The 26986-nt window shown below is 43.7% G+C and overlaps 1 protein-coding gene and 1 pseudogene across 2 annotated transcripts in view; one reads left to right on the top strand and one right to left on the bottom strand.

The window, feature by feature from the left end:
- Positions 1-6018: 6018 nt before the first annotated feature.
- LOC308556243 lies at positions 6019-6379 on the bottom strand (annotated as a pseudogene). The gene has a single exon. The product of its transcript is annotated as an uncharacterized misc_RNA (transcript).
- Positions 6204-26986, top strand: part of DCHS2 (dachsous cadherin-related 2) — a gene marked incomplete at its 3' end in the record, with an annotated part of 174089 nt that continues 153306 nt past the window's right edge. Inside the window, exon 1 of the mRNA XM_081135422.1 lies at positions 6204-8391. Within this exon, the coding sequence (XP_080991548.1) occupies positions 6382-8391 (2010 nt within the window). The 5' untranslated portion in view covers positions 6204-6381. The remainder of the gene's footprint in view (positions 8392-26986) is intronic.

The following is a 26986-nucleotide window of genomic DNA, read 5'->3' as shown; positions in this document are numbered from 1 at the left end:
AGACTCTCCCAGGACCTCAGGATTCCGGAGCCCTAAACTCCGAGTCTATGATTTCTCAAAGCACAGGTACTCTCCTCAGGATTAGCTTGGACTGCAATCTAAAAACTTCTTTAAAAATAGTAAGCACTGATTCACTCCTAATACATTAATATAGCAATGAGAAGCCTCTGCATGCCTTCAAGTAGGTAAAGGCATTCATTATTTAATCTGTAAATATCTGCCTGATTTTCAGGTTAGTTTCAAGGCCAACAGTGGTATTTGAATTATAAATTGCTGAAAAAATATTTGGAAAATGTAGTGAAAATGAATTAGATGCAAAAGCAGTTTATGTTAAGAGAGAGAGAGAGAGAAATATGTGGAAAATGTAAATGTAAATGGTAAGATAAAGATAATGGATTTTTCCTCAATTCACATGTGTTCAGAAAGGCCTGTAACATTCCTATTATGACGATGCTACTGTGTTGTTGATCATCCTAAAGAAAAACAAGGTTGACATTCAATCTTGCATTTCTCTTTACATGTACACACTACTGAAGCTGAAGAATCAGGGCAAAACAGTCAGATCCTGTGTGATCCAGGAAACTTAATCAAGGAGCTGTCCTGCCAGGCCCACATATGTTCCATGAGAAAAACAACCGAGATATTAACACGGCCAAAAATCTGTGGCAGGAGTTTTCTTCCCAAATGTCTATGTACTAAAGGAGTTTCTCATGGATCGTATCTGTACCCAGTACATCCCCATCTGTGTGTGCTAATCGTGAACTGTGCTCGAATCCAGCAGGATCCATTTATTTCCAAAAGAACTGTGTCTTGATCAAATAGGATTCATGTGTGCCTGTCGTAGTGCGGAGACACACTGGGCCGGATGTGGTTCTCCCCCCCCCCACACTGCCTTGATTCAATGGGATCCAGGCATTTTCCAACTGAACAGCTGTGGCTTGGGGAGAATCCAGGTGTTTTTCTCACTGAATAGTTGTGGGATTGGCAGGGTCCTGGGTATTTCCTTTGCTTTCTCTTGCCTGGAGTTATTATAACATATATTATCTGTATGTATTTCAGTGAACTTTGCTTTGTCCTAGGAAACAGATCAGCTTCCTTTACTTCACACAAAGAACAATTACACCTAGAAAAATATGGGCAAGATTAAATGCTACTTATCTTTTTCTTCGCTAGCTACATCCTTCATGCTGTCTTATACAAATAGGTGAATATTTTTAAAATCCCTCTGAGTGAAGGCAAGTAAATTACCTTTGCACACTGAATAATTATCTGTTCAGAAGGTGTTGCTTTACTGGAATTGTCACCTGTTCTGACATCCACTTGTTAAGAACCTGTTGGACTTGGCTTTGATTTCTGACTGAAGGAGTAAGTCAGCCTCCCTGGGTTTGGCAATGCATAGACCCTGTTAGAAAATGGTGTGTGGTTTTGGTTTCCACATCTTAAACAATCAATAGGGAAATTGGAAAGAGTTCAGAGAAGAGAAACAAAATGATTAAAGGGTTGGGGAAATAAGGAGCTGGGATTATTTCATCTAAAGAAAGGCTTTCGGGGGAATCAAGACGGTGTGCATGTGAGCGTGTGTGTGTGTGCATGTGAGCGTGTGTGTGTGTGTGTGTGTGTGTGTGTGTGCGCGCGTGCGCACCAGACCATTAGACAAGCCAAATCTTATAGGCTATGCATTTGAGCAGGTTTGATTGGCCTTTGGAGGCCATCTGGAGTCCATGGAGGGAGTAGGGGGAAGTTGGTCTGCCTTACCACTTATTGGGAAGGAGAGTGAGCAATTTAGGAGAGAAGGGGATTTGGGGGAAATCAGGCAGGAATTACTTTAGCTAGGGCTTCTGTCTCAGACTTACTTATCAGATCCTCTTCAAATACAGGGGGAACTTTAGTATATGTAACTCTTACATTCCAGCTTTTATTAGATTTGAAAAATATAATTCGATATAGTATATCCAAATCTACTTAATGATAAGCTATTATACTTGGCTCCAGTCATACTATGAAATGTTGGTATAAAGTTTTCCTCCATCTTCCCAAAGAATCAGAGGAAATAATTACAGTTGATTCTTGAACACATGGGGGTTAAGGGCTCCAATTCCCACGCAGTCGAAAATCCTCGTATAGCATCTGATTCCCCAAAACCTAGCTACAGTCATCCCTGGGTATCAGTGGGGGGTTATTTCCTGTGGCTCTTTTCCCGAGCCATCCCACCGTTCACACAAATGTGCTGTCCAAAGTTCTTTTTACTGTTGTCCTCCCAGGTCTTTCCAGAACAGTTACTATGGCACTGTATTGATGTCAATGAGAATTCAGAAGCCAAACAATCTGCTTTAAGCAGAAAATCACAGACGATAAATGACCAGTGAAGTGCTCAAGAGGCCATGAACACTGGAGCAACACGGTCTGGCTTTAGATTGCAGGCCACTGCTTATACCCATATGACTTTGGTCAAGTTACTTGCGATGTTCTTGAACCTCAGTTTCATCTGTAAGATGGGGGTAATAATTATAATTATTTTCCTAAAAGGCTGATTTGAGATGCTGTGAACGCTGCTTTGAGCACTTAGTAACTATTTAGATTATTTGAATGAACTATTACAAAGCTAAGGACTGTCTACAGTCTGGGAGATGACGTTTTGACAATGGACTTCCTGTACTACTTAAACTAGGTCACACTGGGTGAAGATCTGCTCTGTGCCTTTTTGCCCATGATAGTGTCTGTTCATGATACTGGGAATTTTACATTTTCCCTCTCCACACATGAAGAGGGGCTAAGAAGTCAGAGTTTGATGTTATGGAGAATCCCAAAACACTTCACCCCCAAAATATTTCATCACAAACAGAGGGCAAGAGAAATAATATTTACTGAATGCTTCTATGTGCTAGTTCACATACACTGTCTCATTTAAGGCTCATAACATCCCTGTAAATTAGATGCTATAATCTCCAATTTACAGAGGTGTAAACTGAGGCTTAGCAAAGTTGAAATAACTTGCTTAAAATTATAGAACAGAGCCAGAGTTGCCCACTTCAAAGCCTAAATTCTTGTCAGTTACACTACCACGCTTCTCTCAAGAGGGTCAGACCTTCACCTATTTCTGGCAGGTTGTTGGCTCCTGTGCTATCTAAAACTATTTTTTGCATATTGGAGAAATGCTCTTATTTCTTTTGATCCACTAAACTGAATTCTCTATTCTAGAATGCTGCTCGGGACACTCAATGAAGGGTATGGTATTGAGAAGTAGGCAGGACACCTTGAATTGCACATGTTCAAAATACAAAGCCTAGAAACCAACAGAAAAATAGATGCTTGAAGTCCTGATTTTTCTTTTGTTTCTAAACTAAACCACTGTTTATAAAGAATATGTCAGTGAAAGATGCAGAAACACTAGCTACATTTCCTTTATTTTTAGACTCAAATAAATATTTGATAATAAAACAGTTTGCAAAATAAGCTAAAGTTAAAAATAAGTTCATGACGCCCCAGAGAATGATTCAAATGGGAAATTGTGAAGATACAATTCATCACAGTAAAGGATCTCATGGCAGATTAATTCTGAGTTATGGTTTCAAACCCCTCCTTTAACAGTCTTATCCTTCACCTACCCATGAGTTCAAACAACAATCCATCCAGTCATCCAGCACATATAGTGAATAGAGACCATATGTACTACGTGCTGTTCAAGGTACTAGGATAAAATAGTGCTTAGAATGTGTAAATAAGGTTGATATCACAATAATCAAATAAACAAATGAATAACATGAGGTAATTTAGGGTACTGATAGGTTCTGTGAATGAAGTATGAAAATACAGGGTTTGTGGTGCAGAAGCTACTTGAGCTACAGTGGTCAAGGAAGGTCTCTGAGCATTTGAATTGAGACCCAAAAGAGAAAGAGCCAAATATTCGCAAAGCAGAAATAACTCCCAGGCACAGAAAGGTTCTAGCAATTCAAACTTACGCCATCTTAGTCCATTCAAGTTGCTGTAACCAAGTACCATAGAATGGGTAGCTTATGAACAACAAACATTTATTTCTTACTGCTCTGGAGGTTGGAAACCTGAGATCAAGGTGCCAGTGGGTCAAGTTCTCTTGAGGGCTTCTTCCTGGTTGCCACTGCCTGGGACTTCTGCATCTCACATGGTGGCGAGCAGGGAGCAGCAAGCTCTCTCCACTCTTATAAGGGCACTAATCCCAGGACCTCATCTAATCCTAATCACCTCCCAAAGGCTCCACCTCAGCACACCATCACCTTAGGGGGTAAAATGTCCACCTATGAATTCTGAGGAGACAGGTACCAAGTTCAGAGAGAAGGCAGTGCAGCTGGGTCCAGAATGGTGGTATGAGATGAAGTCAGAAAGGTGGGTAGGGCCATGTTAGGTAGAGTCTTGTACTATTAAAAGGAGTCTGAATTATAACTCAAGCATAATGGAAATATATTGGCAAGTTTAAAAACATCGATCCAAATGCTTGGTTGAGAATTACTTATAAAGGGGCAAGAATGGAGGCAGGGAGGGAGATAGGGTGAGCTTGAAGAGGTTACAGTGAAATAAGACTCAAGACTCATAACAAATCTCCTTCATGGCAAGGAGACTTCACTGGTGAAAGGAAGCTGAATTTATTTTAATAACGTCTCCCTTTCGCATGTAACATATCTGCTATAAAAGAAATTGTTTTATTATGATGATGTGAGGGGTGGAGATGATGTGGATGTAGATTAGCAATTACATAGAACTCCACTGTGCATTAAAGAGGCATCTTACTGTTGCTTCGAGGAACCACTATGCAGGGCTCTGGCCCTCCCTAAAGGAGAGCTACACTACCTAGGAAATTAATTCTCCCCTCCAGTCTAAATGCAAAACTGCAGAAACCGTTTACTAAAATATGGCCAGCCATTCTGAAGAGGGCACAGAGTCCTTCCTCCGCATTCTTTACTAGAGGCCATTTATCAATTTCTACTAATTATTATGGACAACTGACGGGAAATTGCGACTATGGCAATTTATTGGCATTTTTCTTGGGCTCAGCCACAAGCTACCTTGAAGTGGTTATCAACGGTGGCTCTGCTCGCCAACTTCCCTGCTTAGAGGCGACGTTGGAGCGCTGGGAGGTGGTGGGGCCTCAGACACCCTGTCTTTCAGCCCATAAATCAGCATCTTAAAACCTCCTGGGAGTGTCTTGATGTTGCTGAATGTATAACAAGTGTTCGCAAGCCAAATCCACTGTCGTCATTCCTGGTGGCTGAGGGGAGTGTGACACGACGCGGCATAAAAAAGCGTTGTTTCCGCCCTGTGTGTCACAGACTTCTCGGGGTTCCTCGAAGGCTTTTTCAAGTTCCACCTTTCCCACTTTGCAGTTATCTTGGCCCCAGCTGCGCATCGGCTTTTGACTCCATCTGTCCTTCCGCCGGGGACGCGTCTCCCTAGCCAAATGGAGAACACAAGTTTGGCTCGCCAAAGTGATTGTAACCCCCGCCCTCCCTGCTCAGCCTCAGCCAAGCGTCTGGGCTGCGGAAGGGACGGCGGAGGGGCTGGGAGGGGGCAGGGCGCGGAGAGGCGGTTCCCCTCACCTCCCCGGCGTCGCTGCGCTCGCAGAGCCGGGGCAGAAGCCCGCCTGCGCAACCCCCACCCGCCTGGCGGCCCAAATCGCCGCGTCCTTTCTCTTTTGCTCCCCTCTCCTCCGTCCCTGGCCCAGCGGCGAACGCGCCCCGCTGCAGAGCGGCGACTCGCAGGGTGGAATCTGCCCTCGCGTGCGCCGCGTCACACGGAGGGGAGGCGAGGGGAGGCGAGGGGAGGGAGGCGCCCGAGGCTGAATCGCGGCGGGCGCCCCGCGGTCCTGCGGCCCCCAGTCGCGGCGGGGAGCAGCCGCCCGCAGAAGCCCAAGGCGTGCCGCCCGGCCGCTCGCTCTTCCTCCCTGCCTCCCTCCCTCGCTCCGGCCTGGCACCTTCCCTCTCGGCCTCCCGGCCTTGACTCCACACCCTTCCCGGGCGCGACCCCCATCCTCTCCTGCGTGCGCGCGCTTTAAATAATTTCATCCGTTTTGGCAAATGAAATAATGCACCTGACTTTACCAGGGGGAAACAAACAGCCGAGCAGAACCAGGAACAGGAGAGGGGGAAAAAGATGAGACTCGTTTAAAGAAATCCTGGGGCTGAAGAGGTGGCCGCAGCGGCAGTGGCATCCAGAGCGTCCCCCTCTGCGCGAGCTGCAGGCAGAGGACCTTTTCACCAGTTGCAGATGTAACCTCGGGAACTCCTGGGTCTGTGGGCTTGTTTGCCAAACAAAGTCTTTTCTTCTTTGGCTCAGACACTAAAGAGGCTCCTGGATTTTTCTGTCATCCTGCCACAAGCCACTCGGGAGCCTGCCCAAGGAGCTGGCGGAGCAATGAGCCCTTCGGCGCGGAGGATGGGCGAAGGGCGACAGCTGCGAGGGGCTCCGGCGGGGAGGCGAGGGTCACCCCGCAGGCGGCCGGGAGGCGGCGGTGGCGCCAGGGCGCAGCGCTTCCTGCTCGGGCTCTTCCTGCACGCGTGGATGTGGGCGGCCTCGGGCTCCTCTGCCCAGGTGTTCAACCTCAGCCTTTCCGTGGACGAGGGACTTCCTCCGGACACTCTAGTCGGTGACATTCGCGCCGGGCTGCCTGCGGCGCAGCAACAGGAGGGGGGCGGCTTCTTTCTGTCCGAGGATTCAGATGACTCCCCGCTGCTGGACGACTTCCACGTGCATCCGGACACGGGCATCATCCGCACGGCGAGACGTCTGGACCGCGAGCAGCGGGACTACTACAGCTTCGTGGCCGCCACCCTGCTGGGCGCCGTGGTGCAGGTGGAGATCCGCGTCAACGACGTCAACGACCACTCGCCCCGCTTTCCCCGAGACTCCCTGCAGCTTGACGTCTCGGAGCTCAGCCCTCCCGGCACGGCTTTTCGCTTGCCCGGCGCCTACGACCCCGACGCGGGGCTGTTCAGCACACAGGGCTACACCCTGGTGCAACCGTCCGACCTTTCCGAGGACCCCGCGGGACCCTTCTTCCAGTTGCGCTATGGGACCCCCGGGTCACCGCCTTCGCCGCCGTCCTCGTCGCCCCTGGAACCCCTGGACCTGGTGCTGCTGCGGCGCTTGGACCGAGAGGCGGCGGCCGCCCACGAGCTGCAGATCGAGGCGTGGGACGGCGGCCGCCCTCGGCGCGTGGGCTCCCTGCGCGTGGAGCTACGCGTGCTCGATGAGAACGACAACCCCCCGGTCTTTGAGCAGGACGAGTACCGCGCCGCCGTGCGCGAGGACGCCCGGCCGGGCGCCGAGGTCTGCCGCGTGCGCGCCACCGACCGTGACCTGGGGGCCAACGGGCAGGTGCGCTACGGCCTCCGCGCTCGGCAGGCGCCCGGGGCGGGCGGCGGGGGGCCCGGGGAGGACGCGCCCTACTTCTCGGTGGAGGAGCTGAGCGGCGTGGTGCGGGTGCAAAGGCCGCTGGATCGCGAGGCTCAGGCCTGGCACCAGCTGGTCGTCGAGGCCCGCGACGGAGGTGCGGAGCCCGAGGTCGCCACCGTGAGGGTGTCCGTAGCCGTGCTGGACGTGAACGACAACCGGCCGGCCATTCACCTGCTGTTCCTCACCGAGGGGGGCGCAGCGCGAGTCTCGGAAGGGGCCCGGCCTGGCGACTACGTGGCTCGGGTGTCGGTGTCCGACGCGGACGGCGACCCGGGCAAGGAGGCGGCGGCAGCTGGGGAGCCCGATATCAGCTTTGGGGACAGGACCATCTCTCTGACCTTGGAGGGCGCAGAGGGGGCCTTCGCGCTGAGGCCCGGCGGCTCCCCAGGGGTATTTTTCCTTTGCGTGGACGGGCCCCTGGACAGGGAGAGCAGAGACCTGTATGATTTACGACTGGTGGCCACGGACGCTGGGTCTCCGCCGCTGAGCACGGAGGAGACGCTGCTGCTGCGGGTCGCCGACCTCAACGACCAGCCGCCTCTCTTCAGCCAGGAGCGTTACCAGGCCTCGGTCTCGGAGGCCGCGGCCCCTGGCACCGCAGTCCTGTGGGTCAGCGCCTCCGACGCGGACGAGGCTGGCACCAGCCACGCCCAGGTGCGCTACCAGCTGGCCCACCTCCCTGCCCGCTGCGGCCAGGAGGCCCTGCGGCCCGCAGCGGAGTGCGCACCGTCCTTCGCTATCGATCCCCAAAGCGGCCTGATCAGTACCATCCGGAGTCTGGACCGAGAAGTCCAGGAGGCTGTAGAGCTGAGAGTGGTGGCCCAAGACCTGGGAGAGCCCCCGCTATCTGCCACCTGCCTGGTGGGCATCACCGTGGACGACGTGAATGACAACGAGCCCGTCTTCTGGAGGCAGGTGTACAACGCCACCCTTGTGGAGCACGCGCCCGTTGGACACTGCTTTCTGCAGGTGAGTGCGTGGGGCCTGTGGATCAGAGGAAGGCCCAGGAAGGGATGGAGCGGTTGTGAGTCTGTCCAGGGAAGGAGACGTGTGATGTGATTATACCCCAACTTGATGGCAGGGAACATGGGCTCTAGTTCCTCCTTCACAGTGAGATGAGTGGGCTCCCCCTGGGCCCTCTGTCCACCTAACCTTTCTGCCAGGGCCTTGGACTTGATAGTTGGATCTTGCTTTTGCTTATGGAATCCTGGCTTCCTTCATGGGAGGTATGTGCACCCAGTTGGGAGGAACCACTCATTCTCAAACAGTAGGTGCGTGAAATGTCTCATATTTTTAGCATCATTATATGGCATCCTAGGGAAATAAGGTGGCCCTCACAAATTAGTTTTTCAAACAAACAAGTATACACCTTTAAACACTGAAACTATTTTGAGTAACCATTTTCAGAGACTTCCTACACGTTGTCTTACCTTCCTTAGAAGCCTACAAAGGCTACTTGGGAACATCAACTCATTTTCATCTGTTGTGGGCTAAGCCCCTCCAATGATGTCCTTTAGGACCATGAAGAGCAGTGGGGCTCAGTCATTCTTTAAAGGATGGGGCTCTACCCTGCTTCTTGGGTGTGCTGCCTTTTAGAGTTCTGATCCCTTCTTCCCTCTCAGGATGTGATGCGCACCCTTCTAGCATCACTGCTTATCGATTCCGCTTTCTTATTTCTTGTCCCATGTGAAATAATGAAGCAGATTTCCAAGGTTGATTTATTTGCTCCAAGAAAATAAGTAAATAAATACAGCCTGAGACACTAACTAGTGAGTGAAGCTCTGAAGCTTTAGTTTACTCTTAGGCTGGGTTGTTTTAAGACCTCAAAAGCTTCTTTCCTGGTTGGGGGAGGGGACTTTAGTTTTTATACATTATGTCTCCGATCATCACTTTTAGATAAGTGAGATGCTACTATATTGTAAATCTGAGCTTCATGACTGCTTCTATTTTTTTTTTTAATCCTTTGCATCTGTGGGTGATAATAATCTCCATCACTTTCTCTGACACAATTGGCAGCTCTTTGAGTTGCTAGGTTATTAAAAGAAGGCTTGAAAATCAATGAATGCTTGCTGCTGAAATGGACAAATCTGCAAACGTCAGTGAGTGACATAATGGAAGATTATTCATTACTCAAGCAGATCTAATCTGATGCAGGTTGGCTGGTCCTCCTTCCAGCCAAGGTAGAGCCAGGCCTGGAAGTGACTTAGATCAGGTCCACCATTGGTCAGCGCTCAGCCTCAGGTGTACTGAAAGGAAGGTGAGAAATGGAGAGGAGCACATGGATGCTAGGCTATACTGATAGTTTCCGCCATGGATTTCTAAAAGTAAAGTCATAATAGGTGAGAGATTGGACTGGATTTCTTCCATCTGGAAGATCTTAAGGATCTTAATATAAAACAGTACAACTTGGCTCCATTTGAAGGAAAATAAGCAGGGTGGTTTAATTGTGATTCCTTTGACGAGAACCTGTCTTTAGAGCTGTTCCTAAAATTGTGAGTTGATTCTGCCATGAGGTGTAAGTTTATCCCATTGTTATGACTCGGTATGTGGCAGATCCATTATGTGAGCTGAACTTGGCTCAAGTGTAGGACTGCATCTCTAACTGCAAGAAACCTTTCCAGGTTGCCAAGTGTTGCTGTAGATAGTATTAAATTGTGCTGATTAGAATTTCTGGACATGCCAGTGATCTAACACCTCAAGATTACAGAAACCTTCTATTCAGTGGGCTCTCCAGTGGCCCCTCCATAGCAGTGGTGTGAACTTTCTGTGTCCCATAAGCCCTCTAGCTGACTCTGTCCCCTAAGTTCTAGTTGAGCCTCAATGCAGGGTCTTCCACATGCTTTCTTTTTAAAAAAAATTAATTACATTAGTTTAATTATATTAATTATATTAGTTTCAGGTGTACAATATAGTAATTTGACATTTTGATACCTTACAATGCGATCACCCTACTAATTTTAGTAATCCATCTGTCACCATGCATACTTATCACAGTATTATTGACTATATTCCCTGTTCACTGTTTTCACACATCTCTTAACCCCTTCCCCTCTGGCAACCATCCCTTTGGTGTCTGTTTCTATGAATCTGTTTTTTTGTTTTGTTCTATTTGTTCATTTATTTTGTTCTTTAGATTCCACATATAAATGAAACCATAAGGTAGTTGTCTTTCTCTGTTTGACTTATTTCACTTAGCATAATACCCTCTAGGTCCATCCATGTTGTCACAAATGGCAGTATTTTATTCTTTTTTATTGCTGCCTGATATTCCTTTATTTACATATGCCACAGCTTATTTATCCATTCATCTATTGATGGACAGTCACCTAGGTTGCTTCCATATCTTGGCAATTGTAAATAATGCTGCAATGAACATAGGCTTTCTATCTTTTATTCTCTCAATTTTTTTATACCACATTGTAAGAACAAACCTCCCCAGCTAGGCTTTGGATCTCATGGCTTCCAGGGCTTTGTTTAGTTACATTATATCAATTCTTATAACTGTACCTTCTTTCTGCTGCTCTTTGCCAGTTTTCTCCCTGTAGATCTTATATCTGCTAAATTCTCCTTTGTCAGAATAAAAAAAAAAAAGAGAAGCCACAGGGAAAGAAATTTGTTTTCTAGATTCCCTGTAAGTAAATACTGTGTCACCTAATAAAACACACCCTTGAACCTTCTTGGTGTCTTGGTAGTTTCTCCGTATCACTTATCTGCTGTTATTATTGCTTGTACCACAGTGCTGCCCATCCTCCTGACTCCTAGAGCTGGCTGAATCTTTTTATATTATAACACCCAGATATTTCTAACTTTCCAAAGACTTTAAATGTGGGGCAGACGAAAGGGATTTAATACTGAGTATGAGAACCAGTAACAGGCTGAGATAGGCGACCTCTTGCCCCAAGGGTTTTCACAACCCGTGGGCACTGACTTGGATTTCTTAATTCCTTGCTCCCCACATCCCCCGTGTGGAGAGCCCCTCCTTAACAACCCACCCCATCAGCAACTCCTCTCAGTATCTCTTGATGCTTTCATGGTCAAGGAAGAAGGGGATTTCTACTCTGCACACACTCAGGGGTGCCCCCTCCCAAGACCTTCATTCTTCACCCACACTAAATCCCATGATGTGAACTGCACTAACAGCCTTTTATCTTGTAACCAGATCTTAAGACAATGTAACTCCATCACTCATACCTGAATCACCCACATGCCAGAACAAGATTATTCTTTCATATCCCTCCAATATCAGCACTGTATTCATGCACTAATTCATTTATTTTTAATCAAACAACAGCATTCATTGAATAAACAACATGCAATGGACAGATATTTGAGTACCTATTGCCAGGAGCTGGTCTTGGTGCTGGAGATGCAGCAGTGAGCCCAATGGGCAAGGTCCCTGTGCTAACAGTCTCCTTCCTTGCACTGTCAGTCCTTGGGAATGAATGACATGTGCTCTGGCTGCCATTTGCCCATCTCTTCTCAGACCCTTCTTCTGACCTTCCCCCATCACTATACTAAATTCTGCCTCTCAAAAGGCAGCTGTGTTCTTTTATTTCAAACCCAATGGACTTTTCTTACTCATGACCTTCTGCATCGTCTCTGAAGCATGTGGGACTGGGGCCCACTTCTTCTTTCTGGAGAGCACTTTCTTCACTGCCCACGTCACACTGAACTCTCTTTCTGGCTCTGTCCTGCCAACTCCCCCTTTCCCTCTTTTGCCACCTCACTTAGTATGGTAAGGGCATCTCCAAGGTTTTGACTTCCTCTCACTTTTCTCCTTTCTGTACTTCTTATATATTCCCACAACTTCAACTCTTCAACTTTTTTATTTCTTACATCTCCTGGGCCAACCTCCCTTATAAACTCCATATGAAACATTTCTCTACTTGGTATGTATCTCTTCTTTGACATGTTCTTGGCACCTTAAATCTAACATTTTCCAAATTGAACCCACTTCCCTTTATAGTATTTTTCTTTCTTTTATTTTCAACCTTCATTAATCAGCTCCTTTTGGAAACTTTCCTATCTTTGTGAATGTGTCCTTTCTGTAGACGTGTTTATGCATTCGGTGGGTGTCTGTGTGGAGTATTTCCTATTTCTTGGTGGGGTTGTGTTTGCATTGTTGAGAATTACAAGGGTAAAGAGCAAGGTCATGCATGTCTCATGTCAGTCAGTTGGATGAAAAACAGGTTTTGAGATTCTAAACTGGAGCTGTGGGAGAGAGCTCGTGGTTGCTCTCGTTTGTTCCCTCTCGTGCTCCGACTTTGAGGAGCCTCCTAGGAGAGGTGTCTGGGCGGCGGACCTTAAAAATAGTATCCACCATCTGGGAAGACATGAGAAATTGGAAGGTTTGATTCCCACTGTGCTTCATAGGCTGAAAAGAACTAAACTGTATCTTGTTCCTGATTCATTATATCTTTGGGGGTTATTTCCTTTTTTATTAATTCCCAAGCCTTTAGTAAAGGTTTTCTAAGTGCACTAGCTTTGTCTCAACTGTGCCGTGGAGGTGAAAATGGAGAACCCCAATGGTAATGGTATGATTTAAGGAAGAGTTATTAATTAGCTTTTGACAAAGTGTCCAGAGCTAGCAGCTGCTCTCTTGAAGTCTGAATGGTGAGGATGGCAAAGGATGCTGTGGTTAGGTGGTTCTTAGGAACAGTGGCAAGCCTTTCTTTCAAGAGGATCTCCTGGGGCCAACTTGGGAAGTAAGAGACTTTATTAAGGAAGATGTTTCCTAAAATCTTAGTGTTGTCTTTGATTCTTCCTCAGACTTCATCACAGTAGCATCCAAGTCCTACAGTATTTCTAACATCTGTCACTTCATTTACACCCATGGTCATCACCCTGGTTTTGTCCACCGTCACTATTGCCTGTTGTTCCAACTGGAGAGATTGTAGGCATATCTCAATCTCCTCTCACTAAATGTTTTCTTGACCTGTCTAGTTCTTTCCTTAATTTTCTTGATGGTGCTAGAGTTATTTACTTGTATTAGTAAAACAGGATTTTTAGTACCCTGTGGGGTTGCAATTTAATGATATTTGAATCCCTTATAATTTCTAGTGTCTTCAGTCTCAGCTTAAAACACCTCACAGATGTTCCTAGAAAGAATGTTTAACCAGCTAACTGGCATCCCATGGCCCAGCCACATTGACACATAAAATTTACAACACGTTGTAAGGATTTGAGGTGATCTGTGCTATGTGATAGAAAGTAGCTTGTGTAGTAAGACATAGGGGGCCTCAGAGATGAGAAAGATTCTTTTTACAATGGATCAGGATGGAGGTTTCACTAGATATGGACTTTCTAGAGAGTCCTGCATTGTGATATCTGTGTGTGTGTGTGTGTGTGTGTGTGTGTGTGTGTGTGTGTGTGTATCACATGGATGCCTTCCACTGCACATCTTTTCCCCCCCCATAAAAACGTGTAAATTTATAGGCATGATCACCTCTAAAAGAGAATCACTCAGATGGATTTCTGAAAGTTATAGTCAGTAACACTTCCTTTCTCTGAGGATTGAAATCTGACAATAAATTAATTTTATTAACACCTACACAACAGTCTTCTACTAATGAGCCCCTCACCTTCTAAATTATAAATTAAAAGTGAGCAACTGTAGAAGTAATTTATACTTTCATAGACCACTAGGGAAATTAGGCTAGATCATTTTCACAAATACCAGGTTAATTGCTTAAAACCTAATTAAAATCTTCATTTAAAAGAAATATATCCTTGGTGGTGCAGGTAGATCAGGTGAATATCTTAACAAATCCAAATTTTAATTAAAAATCTATTTAGGATTACATAGTCTAAGTGGGGATAGAATGAACTGAAATAATCATGATGTTTCTGCTTCCTCTTGTGAAGTAATGGGAGGAGTTCTGAAGATTTGGGGAGACAGCCCTTGGTGGACTTGCAGTGTTTGATTAAAGAGTTTGGTCTTATGGGATAGATGTGGGGTGGAGGGGATCACCGGGGAGGGAAGGGGACATCTGTAATACTTTCAACAATAAAGATAAAAAAAAAGTTTGACCTTAATATGAAGATGATGCATTATAGAACTGTACACTTGAAACTTAAATAATCTTATTAACCAATGTCACCCAGTAAATTTAATAAAATAGTAAAACAAGAGTTTGGCCTTTGTTATGGAAGCAACTAAGAGAGATGGGAGGTTTTTGAGTAGAGATTGACCTGTGTAAAGTACGGTTTTAGGAGGATTTGTTTTGAATTAATAGAAGGAGGAAAGAAGGGAAACCCTGTAGGAGAGTCCCGATAATACTCTCCTAATAACCCATATTTAGCGGTGAGAGCCTGATCTAGGGGAATGGCGCTGCGGTGTAATAGACAGGATGGCCTCGCTCTAGCTCCTTCTCTGTCCCTCCGGGACTCCAGGATGCACGATTAACCCTGGCTCTTCCACACCTGCACACTCGCTACAGACGGCGGATTAGCCTAGCCCTGCGTGCCCTCCTGCGCAGCACTTGGACTGTGGAGCACTGCTGCAGTAATTCCAAGGGACCTAGGTTCTATTTCAAGTGGAAGGTGCCAGCTGGCCCCCAGCACTGCTGGGCAACTTTGTTGTGTTCCCCTTAGCATCTCTCTTGTAACTTCACTCTATTTAAGCATCACATCTTGGTCCCTTTCCTCTTTATAAGCAATCATGCCATCTATTCAATAGAGAATAGGTGAGAACTTGCTTGTGTTTTGCCTCCCATCGTCGGACTTTTCGGTATCTGTGCCATCCGATCCCTGAGGGCTAGGTGAGTGTCCCCTGACCAAAGCAGAGTCACCCACTGGTACTGTACGTGGTGCGTCTACCATCTTCTCTGACATCGCTTCTCAGTCATGCGCGTTCTCCTCTCTGTTTCACCCCTGCGTCTGTACCGCCTCCCCGTTGTTGACAGCTGTTACAGGTCGAGCCTGTGGGCGTCTCACGCGTTTGCTCCGCTTCCTCCTCAGTGCCCTGTAATGACTGAGTTTGCTACCTGTTGGCCCATCGCTACCCAGACCTGGCCATATAGTAAGAGCCCCTTCTGGAAATACGCTGTTGTCTTGTTCAGTGTCTGGTATCTCTTGCTGATGGATTCAGGACCTCTTGAGCTAAAGTGGTCTTCAGCATCTGTGTGTCAGGAAGCTGTGAAGAAAATGTAGCTGCTAAAGTACAAAAAAATGCCATGTGAGATTTATTATTACCCATTTCTTAATATTATAGCAGATACTTGATGGAAGCCATTAACTGATGTCTATCGCATGAGAAAAAGGGTTGAATCAGGTAAGATAGGGTATTCTTTTGAACAGACAGAAACACCTTGCTGCTTTTACCTTTTCGTTTAAATAATCTTACTGCTTTTACCTTTTTACTCTGTGGCTTTTGGCCATACTAACCCTGCCCTGTGTATGCAACAGGACACCGTGTCTTTCTTTCTTAGCAATTCTGTTTTGAATTTTCTTTTATAAAAGCCCATGCTGTTCACTTCATTTCAGGCTTTACCATTTTCCCATAAAAATGCAGATCTCAGATTGCCCACTGATGAAGTGTGTGGAAGCTCTTTAGTGGAGAGAATAGAAGAGGCTTACTGGTGCTCATTATTTCCAGCTGTCCTTGTTTTGGACAAAGGAAGAGTGATCTAGTGGTTAAAAGCTTGTACTATGGAGCCAGACAGAACTGGGTTTAAATTTCGGCTGTGTCACTTAGTCACTTGACCTTGAGCAAGTTCCCAGACCTTTGTAAACCTCAATTTTCTCATCCGAAAAATAGGGGTGATGATAATGGGATCTATACCTCATTAGGGCTATTGTGACATAAATGAGGGCATGCATATCCAGTGCATAGAGCAGTGCCTGGCACAAAGTAATCGCCCAGGAAAGTTTATTATTGTGTATAGCTTCAGTTGAGTTTAATTAAACTGAGAGCTAAGTGAGAATGAAAACAGAAATGTCAGTCTCTTGTTTTAAAAATCTCAATGACTGCCCGGCCAGGCATGGCTCAGCGATTGAGCATCGACCTAAGATCCAGGAGATTGGGGTTCAATTCCCAGTCAGGGCACATGCCCGGGTTGCGGGCTCGATCAATGACTCTCATCATTGATGTTTCTATCTCTCCCTCTCCCTTCCTCTCTCTGAAATCAATAAAGACATATTAAAAAAAAAAAAAGTCTCAACGACTAGTCATGTTAAATGGATAGAAATATCATCCAGAACCTCAAATGGCACTCTAGGAAAGCGCACTGTCATAAGTGCTATGTGGAACCTCAGTCCCAAATTTAGTCTGCTTCTTACCACCGACAGCCACAGGATCTGTATGAACCTAGAGGATACCTTGACCCTCTTGATTTAAAGTAAAGATTAGAGTAGCCCGTGCTCTGACATTTTCCCATGATTCTTCTGGGGCCATCCCTGCCAGTCCTTCCATAACCCTGGATGCTTCTCTGGCCTTCCATGGTCAGGATATTTCCTAAGAAAGAATCACCACCAGGGTTTGTCTTACTGTACTTGACTCCTAACATGTAAGTTATCCAAAGTGAGGAAAAAAAGGTTGACTTCCTAGGATATGGCTGACTTGCATGTTTTTTTTATCGATTATCATGAAGACTTCTTTTCCTCATTCTGTAGTAGGAGTGGGGCAAAGAGAAGAAAGAGATGCTTTGAATTTTCTTTTAACTGGAATAAAGAGGAGCACTATCATTCATAGCACCCTTTAACACACATTTATTGATACACACCACTTTCGACATGGACTTGTAAAATGAAGTCACTGAGTGGTTTTGAAAATTTTAATTCATTGCAGGAAGTTTACTAACAGATAAAAAAGGAAATCAATTAAACTTTATTTGGATACCTCCTTTAACAAACCAAATAATTCCTTAGAAGTTCTTTTGCATATGAAAAAAAGAACGGTATAGTGAACATCTTATTTCAGGGTTAATGGTAAACATTTTTTTACTTTATTAATATTAAATTTATTGAGGTGACAATGGTTAATAAGAACATATAGGTTTCAGGTGTGGGTTTCTATGTTACAAGATCTGTATATTGCTCTGTGTGCCCACCATCCAAAGTCATATCTTCTTCCATCACCATATATTAAGACCCCCTTCACCCAATGTTAAACTTCTTAAGTTGTATATTTGTATGTTGTGTGTGCACTTGACACATTGAGATTCCCTCATGTAATCAAGTGAATTACTTGTTTATACTCACTTTATAGAAATTAGAACCTATGTTTTCTATTTTAAATGATGGTTGTAATTTTTAATTGCTGAATTGTTTTTGATGATCTTGTTGGCTTACTTTATACTAAATCCTCAGGCAACAAAACAGCATCTACTTGATACTTTGGGGGGAATGTAATGTGGCAAAAATCAAGAAAGACTTGCAGTATAGCTGTGTTCACAAGGATAGCAAAGAGAGAACAAAACAGAACTGGAAGCATTTTTTCGTCAGTTTGATGACTGACCATTAATCTGAAACTTTGTTCAATACTGGAGAGGATCCTTTACCTCTTTTGTTCAGATTATTCAGGAAGTTCTTTTGTTCTTCATTTAAATGAATTGTGTAGAAATAGCCATTGTTATGGATATGTTTTTAGAGAGATTAAATATTTTTGGCCCTACCATAAATAGACTTAAATACTATTTGATTTTTAACAGTTGTCTAATTAGAAACTTCTCATGTTGTGTACTCCTTGATTCCTACATTTGGAAACACAGAGGAAGTTATTGTTTACGGAGAGATTGACTTGTCTAGTTCTTAAGAATGTCTATTATAAAAGGACCAAGTCATGAGGTAAAAAACAATCTAAGCTTATGCACTGTTTACTTTCCTTTGAAGTATAGATTATTTAAAGTACCAAACTGTTAAAAATAATACAAAGGCTGTTCTGTTACATTATGCATAAACAAGAACATAATATTTCAGTGCTGGCAGATGCTTTATCCTGGACTCATCTTACAAGAATTTTTATATGGTTTTCCCTTGTGTAGAATCTAATTGTCATGCTTATGTCTATTCCACTTCCATTGCCTCTATCAGCATCCAGCATAAAGAAGAGAGGTGACAGGAAGGGTGATTTATACATTGATGTTTAACATTTATAAATTAATTAATGTATTCTAGGTAATTTCCTTACTTGAATTACAAATATGGATTCTTAAATATTGCAGCATACTTCTAATACTACAAAATGAATTTAATAAGTTCATTTTGAGTTTTGAATCTTAACATATTTTAAAAGAAAGATACTTTTTTCTGGAACATGGTAATATTCAGTTTTGCCATATACCCAGCACAGTACAACTGTGCTCTTATCTAAATTTATATCTTAAGGTGACTTGGCTGTTATTTCTCTAAACGCATTTTGACGTATCAAATATAGTTACCACTTTTATCTGTAATATGAAGATAACTTATTTATTATTTATTTGTTTCATTCCTCAACTGAGGATATTTTTCCATTGCTTTTCAGAGAGAGTGGGGAGGGTGGTGGAGAGAGAGAGAGAAACATTGATGTGAGAGAGAAACATCGATTGGTTGCCTCCTGCACGCACCCCACATGGGGCCAAGCCTGCACCTGAGATATGTGACCTTGGTCCGAATTGAACCTGGGACCCTTCAGCCTAGGGGCTGATGCTCTAACCACTGAGCAAAAAAGGCTAGGGCTGAAGGTAATTTTTTAAATGAGAAAATTAAGCTTATTCCATGTATTAAGAGGGATCTTTCTAGAGGCTGCTTTTTCTTTATTTATAAATACTTTTTTGCCTCATTTTTTTTTTCTTGTCTCTGTTCCTGAGATTACAGATACACATGCTAGACTTTTTGATCTGAGGTCTTGAGACTCTGTGCCTAGTCCATGCTGCCTGCCCTTCTATTCTTGTTCCAGGGAACTTTCCCAACCCCTACACATTGCGTGAAGGTACCATGCTCTTTCTTACCACAGCCCCTTGCTCTGTGTTATGGATCAAATGTTTGTATCTACCAAAATTCATCTGTTGAAAGCTCTAACCCCCTATGTGATGGTCCTTGGAAGAGGGGCCTTTGGGAAGTAACCTGGTTTAGATGGGGTCATGAAGGTGGGGCTCCTGTGATGGGGTGAGTGTCCTTGTAAGATGAAGAGACCAGAACTTGCTCTCTCTACCTTGTGAGGAAACAGTGAAAAATTAGCCATTTGCAAGCCAGGAAGAGGGCTCTCAGTAGAGCCCTGTAGCGTGCTGGCACCCTTGTCTTGGACCTCCAGCCTCCAAAACTGTAAGAAATGAATTTCTGGAGTTTTTGTTTGTTTGTTCGTTTGTTTGTTTTTTAGGCAGCCAGTCCATGGTACTTTATTATGGCAGTTTTATTATGACTAAGACACTGGTTTTATGCTTTGCTTGGAATGTGCTATTCTTATAATTTCTACCATGGATCCCCCTTCCTGCAGTTTCTCTTACTTATTTTTTGAAGTTATCATGTCTTTAGGAAGCCTCCTTTGACTATCTAAGCCCCTCACTTTACCACTGTTAATTAAGTCTTATCTTATAAACACCCATAGATTATCCACATTATGCAATAAACCTCTTTTGTAGCACACCTCACATAGCTAACCTGTGTACTATCTTTCCCTGCCCATGCTAAGCTTCACCAGATGATGGCAGAGGCCTTACCTGTTCTGCTTACTGCTAAGTGCTTACTAAAACACCTAGCGCATAATAACAGTGAGGTTGTTCAGTGGTAAGATGGAATGGTACCCATATGCGTGGTACCCATATAAATGAGTGTTGACTGCTTTAGGAATTGGCCATAACCTGCAGCATTCCTCCGGCTTTCCGAAAAGCAGTACTGTTGTTGAAACATCTACCATAAACATTATAATACAGTAAGACAGTTAATATCCTTTTAATGTTGTAATTTAGCACCAGACAATTCTCATTTCATGTAAAAAACATGATTTTTGTTAGTGTCCCTTTTTGCTGTTAGAATATGAACCTGTGAATTTTGCATATTAGCACAAAATATCACTAGTCTTTTTGTTTCTTAAGTGTTTCAAGTTAACCATCTGCTGTTCAGTCCTTTACCCTGCCTTTAAAAGGCATATGTTTCTCTCATTGTTATCCAGAAAAGGTGGGTAGCTGATCTGAGAATATAGCAATATTTAAACTTTTTAATTTATTCTGTCTGTTCTCTAACTTGAAAAATAAACAAGTCAGTTCAAAACTAAAAAAGAAAAGAACAATTATAGTAGATATATTTCTTCCCTTTTTTTTGTGTGTGTGTGTGGAGGAATGCCATTATTGTAAAGCACTTTTCCAATCCTTTTAAGCAGAATATGAGCTGGCTCATTAATAGTTATGCGCTCAGCGGGAGACATGAGTGGAAAGAGCACAGAGAGGCTGGAGTCTGGCTCTGCGTGGTATAAGCTGTGCTCTCTGAACCTCATTTTATTCACCCAGAAAATGGGATGATAATATGTATTTTGAAGGGTTATTTTGAGAATCAAAGATAATATATTTCAAACACTAGCGCATAGTGAGCACTTAAAAACGCATAACTATTTCTTGCAAGTGGAGAATTGGAAACTCAGCCAGACATTAGTCTTAGGACTGGACCTCACTGGACTGGCTGAGATTTCTGCGTGCAGCAGTGCAGGATATAATCACTACAAGGCGAGTCCTTTGTCTGCAGGATTAATTTTCCTTATTTCATTTACTTACTATGATTTACTCATCTTGTCCTAACAAACAATGAGGTAGGGTAGACCATAAATGATACATCCTAATCCTGAGAAAAACTAATTTAAGATATGGCTGCCTTAAATGCAGAAAAGTGTCACTGATTTATTTCTTTAAGGTTTCAGCTTATCAACTATATGAATCTACTCTTAACTTTATATTGCTCTCCAAGGGTTAATTTATAGCTCTGATGGGCAGAACTTTATATAGCACCAAGCATTGATATGTAACAGTTATTTTCAACCTTTTTCATCTCATGGGACACATAAACTAATTACTAAAATTCTGCAGCACATCAAAAAAGATATTTTTTTGCCACTCTCACAAAAAATTAAGTATAATTTTGATGTATCCATACAGGACGGCTATTGTGTTGGCTGTTATCATTTTTTAATTTGATGATCTAAGGGAAAAGAGGTCAATGTCCCTTATTAAATAGTCAGGTATTGCATGTTCCAAAAATTCTTGTGGCACATTGGTTGAAAATCACTGATATATAAGATCTAGAGCTGTGAAATATCAAGACTTATGTTTTAAATTGCAGTTTTTCTCCATTTTGATTTTTATATGTTAAATTTAAAATAAATATATAAGTTTACAGAAGGAGTTAAGTACATTCATTCCTTTGATACTTATAAGGAATACAAAAACGATTTTATTCCCTTGCTGCAAAATAACTATCCTGGAAATTATGATCTTAAAAAGAATGTAATAATGATCTCAAAAAGTATTAACATATTAATTTTATTACAATTGGAATATCAGAAATAATGTAAACTGTAACTTATTGCTTTTAGCTTCATTCTTCTAATTTATAACTTAGGGAGAGCCTGAAAAATATGACATTAATATAAAAATGAAGTTATTCCTTTATGACTGTTTTCCCTAAAGAAGAAAACGTGCTCATAGTAACAGCTTGTAATAAACATTTATTGAATACTTACTATGTGCCAGGCACTGTTCTAAGACGTTTGGATGAATTAACTTGTTTCATTCTCAAAACCCTGCATGGAAGTCATTACTCTTGTCTCTATTTTGTGGGTGAGAAAACTTAGGAGTAGAGAGGTTAAGTATTTTGTGCAAAGTTCCCCAGCTAGTAAGTGGTAGTGTTCTAGGTCAAGTTCCCTGGAAACAGATGCTGAGATGGAGACTTGCGGGAGGAGGTTTCCTGGTGAGCTCTTGGGAACAACAGCTGGAGGGAATGAGGGCAGTGGAATTGAGCGGAAGGAGGAGCCTCATGCAGATGCAGCATTGACCTCAGCCTGTCCTCTGGGGAGCTCTGCGCTGGGGGAGCCCTTCAGGTCCATCTGGAGCTGAGACTTGGGGCTCCCTTGAAGAAGGGGCAGAACCTTAACTTTTGGTGGAGCAGCTCCCTTTGGCTGCTTCCTCTCTCCCGGGAGAGAGGCCAGCAGGTGGAGGCATGCATGCATGCCTGGGGCCTCACGGGGACTCTGAGTGAGCAGCATCCAGGACAGCCCACCTGTGACTGTGACCTTATTTGGAAAGAGGGGCTTTGCAGATGTAATTAAGTTCAAGCTCTTGAGATGAGATCATCCTGGGTGGGAGGACCCTTAATACAATAATCGGTATCATAAGAGAAAAGAAAAGGAGATTTGAGACGGACGGGATGGCCATTTGAAGACTGAGGCAGAGATTGGAGTTGTGCTGCCACCAACCAAGAAGTGCCAGAAGCCACCAGGAGGTCTAGGCAAGGAAGGATGGCACCTTAGAGCCTCCAGAGGGGGCAGGGCCCTGCTGGTACCTTGATTTCTGATTTTGGCACAGTGACAGAACTGTGAGAGAAGAGACTTCTGTCGTTTGAAGCCCCCAGTTCAGCGTGAGGAAATGAATACAAGGCCCTTTGTGCTTCTCGGGCCCACTTGCTTCCCTGATAAGTTTATCCCACCTGGGAGCTGCTCCTCCAGGCCTCTGTTGGTTTCTTCTCCTGGGGAAACTTAAAGGAAAGATCAGTAGGAGGAACCATAGCCCTGCTCCTGAAGCTGGCTTGGGGACTGCATTCAATACCTTTGTCTTCCTCTGCCCATTCTTGAAACCTTTCCCCCCCCCTCCCCCGGCTAAAGCCTCTCCTGGTCAAGGTGTTATGACTCGGACCTTTGTCCCTGAGGGGTCTTGAACCTCTGATTACCATAACCTTTCTCAGCCTGTATCTGCTGCATTTGTCCATTTTCCTATCAAAATTGGGCAAGACAGTACCAAAAAATGTTTCAGTGTACCTCCTGGGTGTCAAGTGCATTCTCCCCTGACCTCATTGTGTAACATTGGCTCTGCCTCCTTGTCATGGTCATGTGGTCAGGCGCGCCTGTTGGGATGGTAACTTCTTTCCGTGCTGCTGGTCACTTGGCACAGGGAGACTGAAGTGACAGGACATCAGCCTAAGCTTAGTTTAATGGGATTCTTGCTGTGTCCCATGGGGAAGTGCACGGTCACCCTGGGAACGAGGATCTGTAGACACACAGAGCCCAGAGCTGTGGTGTTGGTGGTCAGTTTTTTTTGTTTTGTTTTTTAACTTGGAGGTAGACTGGTCAGTAGAACCAGCTGCATTGAAGAACTGCTTTGAAGTCACCATAGACTTGTAATTTCTGGAGCAGTAACTGAAGAGATAATAGGACCCAACTGGTCTGCTTCCCTTGTTTTATAGTCTCAGGGAGGTGCCATAGCTCATCCAGGCTGGCACAACAGAATACCATGTGCGCTGGGACTAGAACACACCTTTTCTAACCAGGTGTCATGCTGCTTCTCATTACTTCACATGGATTCATTTTACTTCATTATTAAAATAAGTGAGTTGATATTTGAAATATACATTCCGCTGAAAGATTTTCAGATTTGGTTTCTAACTGAAAAGTTATTAATGTAATGAAGCAGCCTAGTAGTGAGAGATTTAATTGTGTTGTGTGTGTGTGTGTGTGTGTGTGTGTGTGTGTGTTTCGAGCAGAGTTGGATCATCTTTGAAACATATGCATTTAATATCAGTGTTGAGATCCCAGGCAGTTGTGCAATGCCTTCATGCTTCCATCAATGTTAGCTGCTCATTAAAAAAGAAACATTATAAACTGCATTAAATTTTGGACATTTCAGTGAGAGTAAAATCTTTCTCTTGCATTAAGTCTCAATAAAAATTTCTTCTCAGTGCTGCATATGCCAAAATTTTAGGGGGAAAATGGGGACTTCTTAATATGGTGATAGAATAATGTTGCTTCAGAACATACCTAAGACCTTTGAATCCATGTGTATGCTCACCAGTGATTCCATTTTAAGTTTCATGTCATTAAACTAGTTAAGTTTGTGGTGGGTTGACATGCTGACAATAGTCTCATTTGTCTTGAAGCCCATGACAGAGCTTATTTCTTGGAAGCTTTTATTATTGCGAGCTTTAGAAAAAGTAACTGGGACCAAGATTACTTTCATACTGTCCTATAATCACAAATGTTAGACTTGGAAGCGATCTCAGTACAGAGAGTTACAATCGTTGTCGAGGGGATAAAACATCGAAGAGAAAGGGCCTTTTAAAACTGTGGATTATTTACATCTGTGTGACACTGCTGATCGGCAGCCAGAGAGCTGCTTTGTGGTTTCATGTCTCGGAGCTTTGCTGTCATATTAATTAATAACTCCATGCAATCCAAACCACCGTCTTTGCCCAAAGCTGTACTTTAAATAGCAAGTCATCTTTGCTGGAGACTCCCAAGAAATAAGACACACAAGAGCTGCAGCGGAATCCTTAACGGTATCACTGTTAAAATTGCAACACTGTTCTGATCCCACTGTTCAGTCTGAAAGCTCCAGCAGTGTTCAGATCACCCACCGAACTGTGCATCGCCTTTAAAACCTGGACTGTGAGCATTTCTGTTCTCTGCTTCTGCCTGCATTTTTTTCTACACCTTTTTGTGAAGATTTGGCATAGATTTGCATTAATACGCACTACTCTTCCAGGAAAAGTCCAGTTGCAGAATCTAAAGCATTCTCTGAAGTTTAGAGAATGGAAAAGACACAGAACAAATGCTAGGCACGTGACTGCATGGGGCCTCAGTTCCGCCGACAGAGATGTTCGCTCCCTGAGACAGTTGCCCTGCTAGGATCGTGCAGCTGGGCCTCAGAAGGGTCAAGGAACCTTCAATCTGCCCCAGGATTTATTAACTGAAAAGTAAAAATCATCTGTGATTAAGGACAGCCAGTAAGGTCCTAAGATAAATCATTTCGAACTCAATTAGAAACATACCTCTTTGTACAGCTAACCTTGAAAATAAAGGAAAGCGTAGTTTGATCAGAAGTGGGAAGACTTTCACACCAGTCACCCTCATGCTGCCATATGAAAAGAGCGTGATCAGGAACACATTTTTTTTTTTTTTAACCGTAATTTATTTCAGACATATGCTGGAATAAATAAAACTCACGATCCTTAACAGATGCAAAAAATAGGGAGTAATCTTTGTATGAGTAATTTAACAGATTGTGTGGATCGTGGAACCACTCTGATACAAAATTGGGCTGTCAGAGACACTGCGGAGCTGAGAGATTTTTAATGTGGAGCTTTAAGTAGATCGGTGTGTCCTGAAGCCCCGTGGCAATGGTCATAAAATCCAGCCAGCAAATTAAATAAGTAAGTAAGTAAGTAAGTAAATAAATAAATAAATACTGTTAAATTTGGGGCCAATAAATAGAAACCATTTGTTGGTTTCTTCTCTGTAGCCACTGTGAAGTGACCAAAAGAAAGTTTTGATGTTGGATTTCTTCTAGAACACAGGGGCAAAGACACACTAGTCCAGTGGCACCTCTTATAGGTTACTTCTCTTGATTCCTCGGTGTGCTTGTCCAAATCCAGCATCTGTATGTAACTCCATTTCCGCTGGAATGACCAGTTGTTAACTGTGTCCAAGTCTTACAATAGAAAAGTGTGATGATAAAAATATCCTTTTCAAATCTTTAGCCCTGCTTGATTAATTTTGGGGAGGGGGGAATGCTTTGAAAACATAAATTCATTCTAAGTCTAACCTACATCCAGATAGTAGTGAAACTTCTAGGACTTTTCCAATAAGAGTTTTCTAGATATACATAGCTTATGGAATGTGTGACTATGTATAGATACAGTGGCATCAAAACTCTGGGCCCTAGGTAGCATCGGCTGAAAATTGTGTATAAACTGTTGGTGTCTAAAAATCTTATGTGAGGTGCTATTAGTTAGCTGACAGATCTTAATATTAGCCACAGCAGTTTGGCTCTTGTTGAATATTGAAAAATTCCTTTCTTTCTCTCTCTTTCTTTATCTTTCCCTCCCTTCATTCTCCCCTTCTTTCTTTCAGTCTCTTTCTTAATCATTCATTGTCATTCACTCATTTATCAGCTAATATGTATGGGCCAACCACTATGTTCCAAGCCCTGGTCTAGGCACTAGAGATACAAGATCCAGTAGGGAACAAATTCCAAGGGTTGTTTTCTTGTGGGAGAAGACAGACAGAAAATAAAAATAATAAAAAATAACGTAGTAGACTAGTAAATGCTATAAAGAATATAATATAAAACAGTGGTGTGTTAAAGAGTGGCTGGTGGTAAGGCGGTGCTGCTTTAGCGAGAATAGAGAAAGAAGGCTTCTGAGGAGGGTGAGGCTCTAGCTGAGACCTGAATGAGGAGGAGGCACCCATTTTGATACCACTGGGCGGCGGGGAACAGCATAGAAGGCAGAACGGAACAGTAAGTACAAAGGCACAGAGACAGGTAGAAACTTGTTATGGTCAATGGACAGAAGGAAGACCAATGTGATTGGAGCTTCAAAATCAAGGGGAAGAGTGGGAGGAGAAACAGGTAGGGGCCAGGTCATGTAGGGTGTTGCAGACGGTGGCGAG

The sequence above is a fragment of the Miniopterus schreibersii genome (genome assembly GCF_964146895.1).
Source record: "Miniopterus schreibersii genome assembly, chromosome: 4".
Lineage (NCBI taxonomy): Eukaryota > Metazoa > Chordata > Mammalia > Chiroptera > Miniopteridae > Miniopterus > Miniopterus schreibersii.
This window is presented reverse-complemented; position numbering and strand designations above follow the sequence as displayed.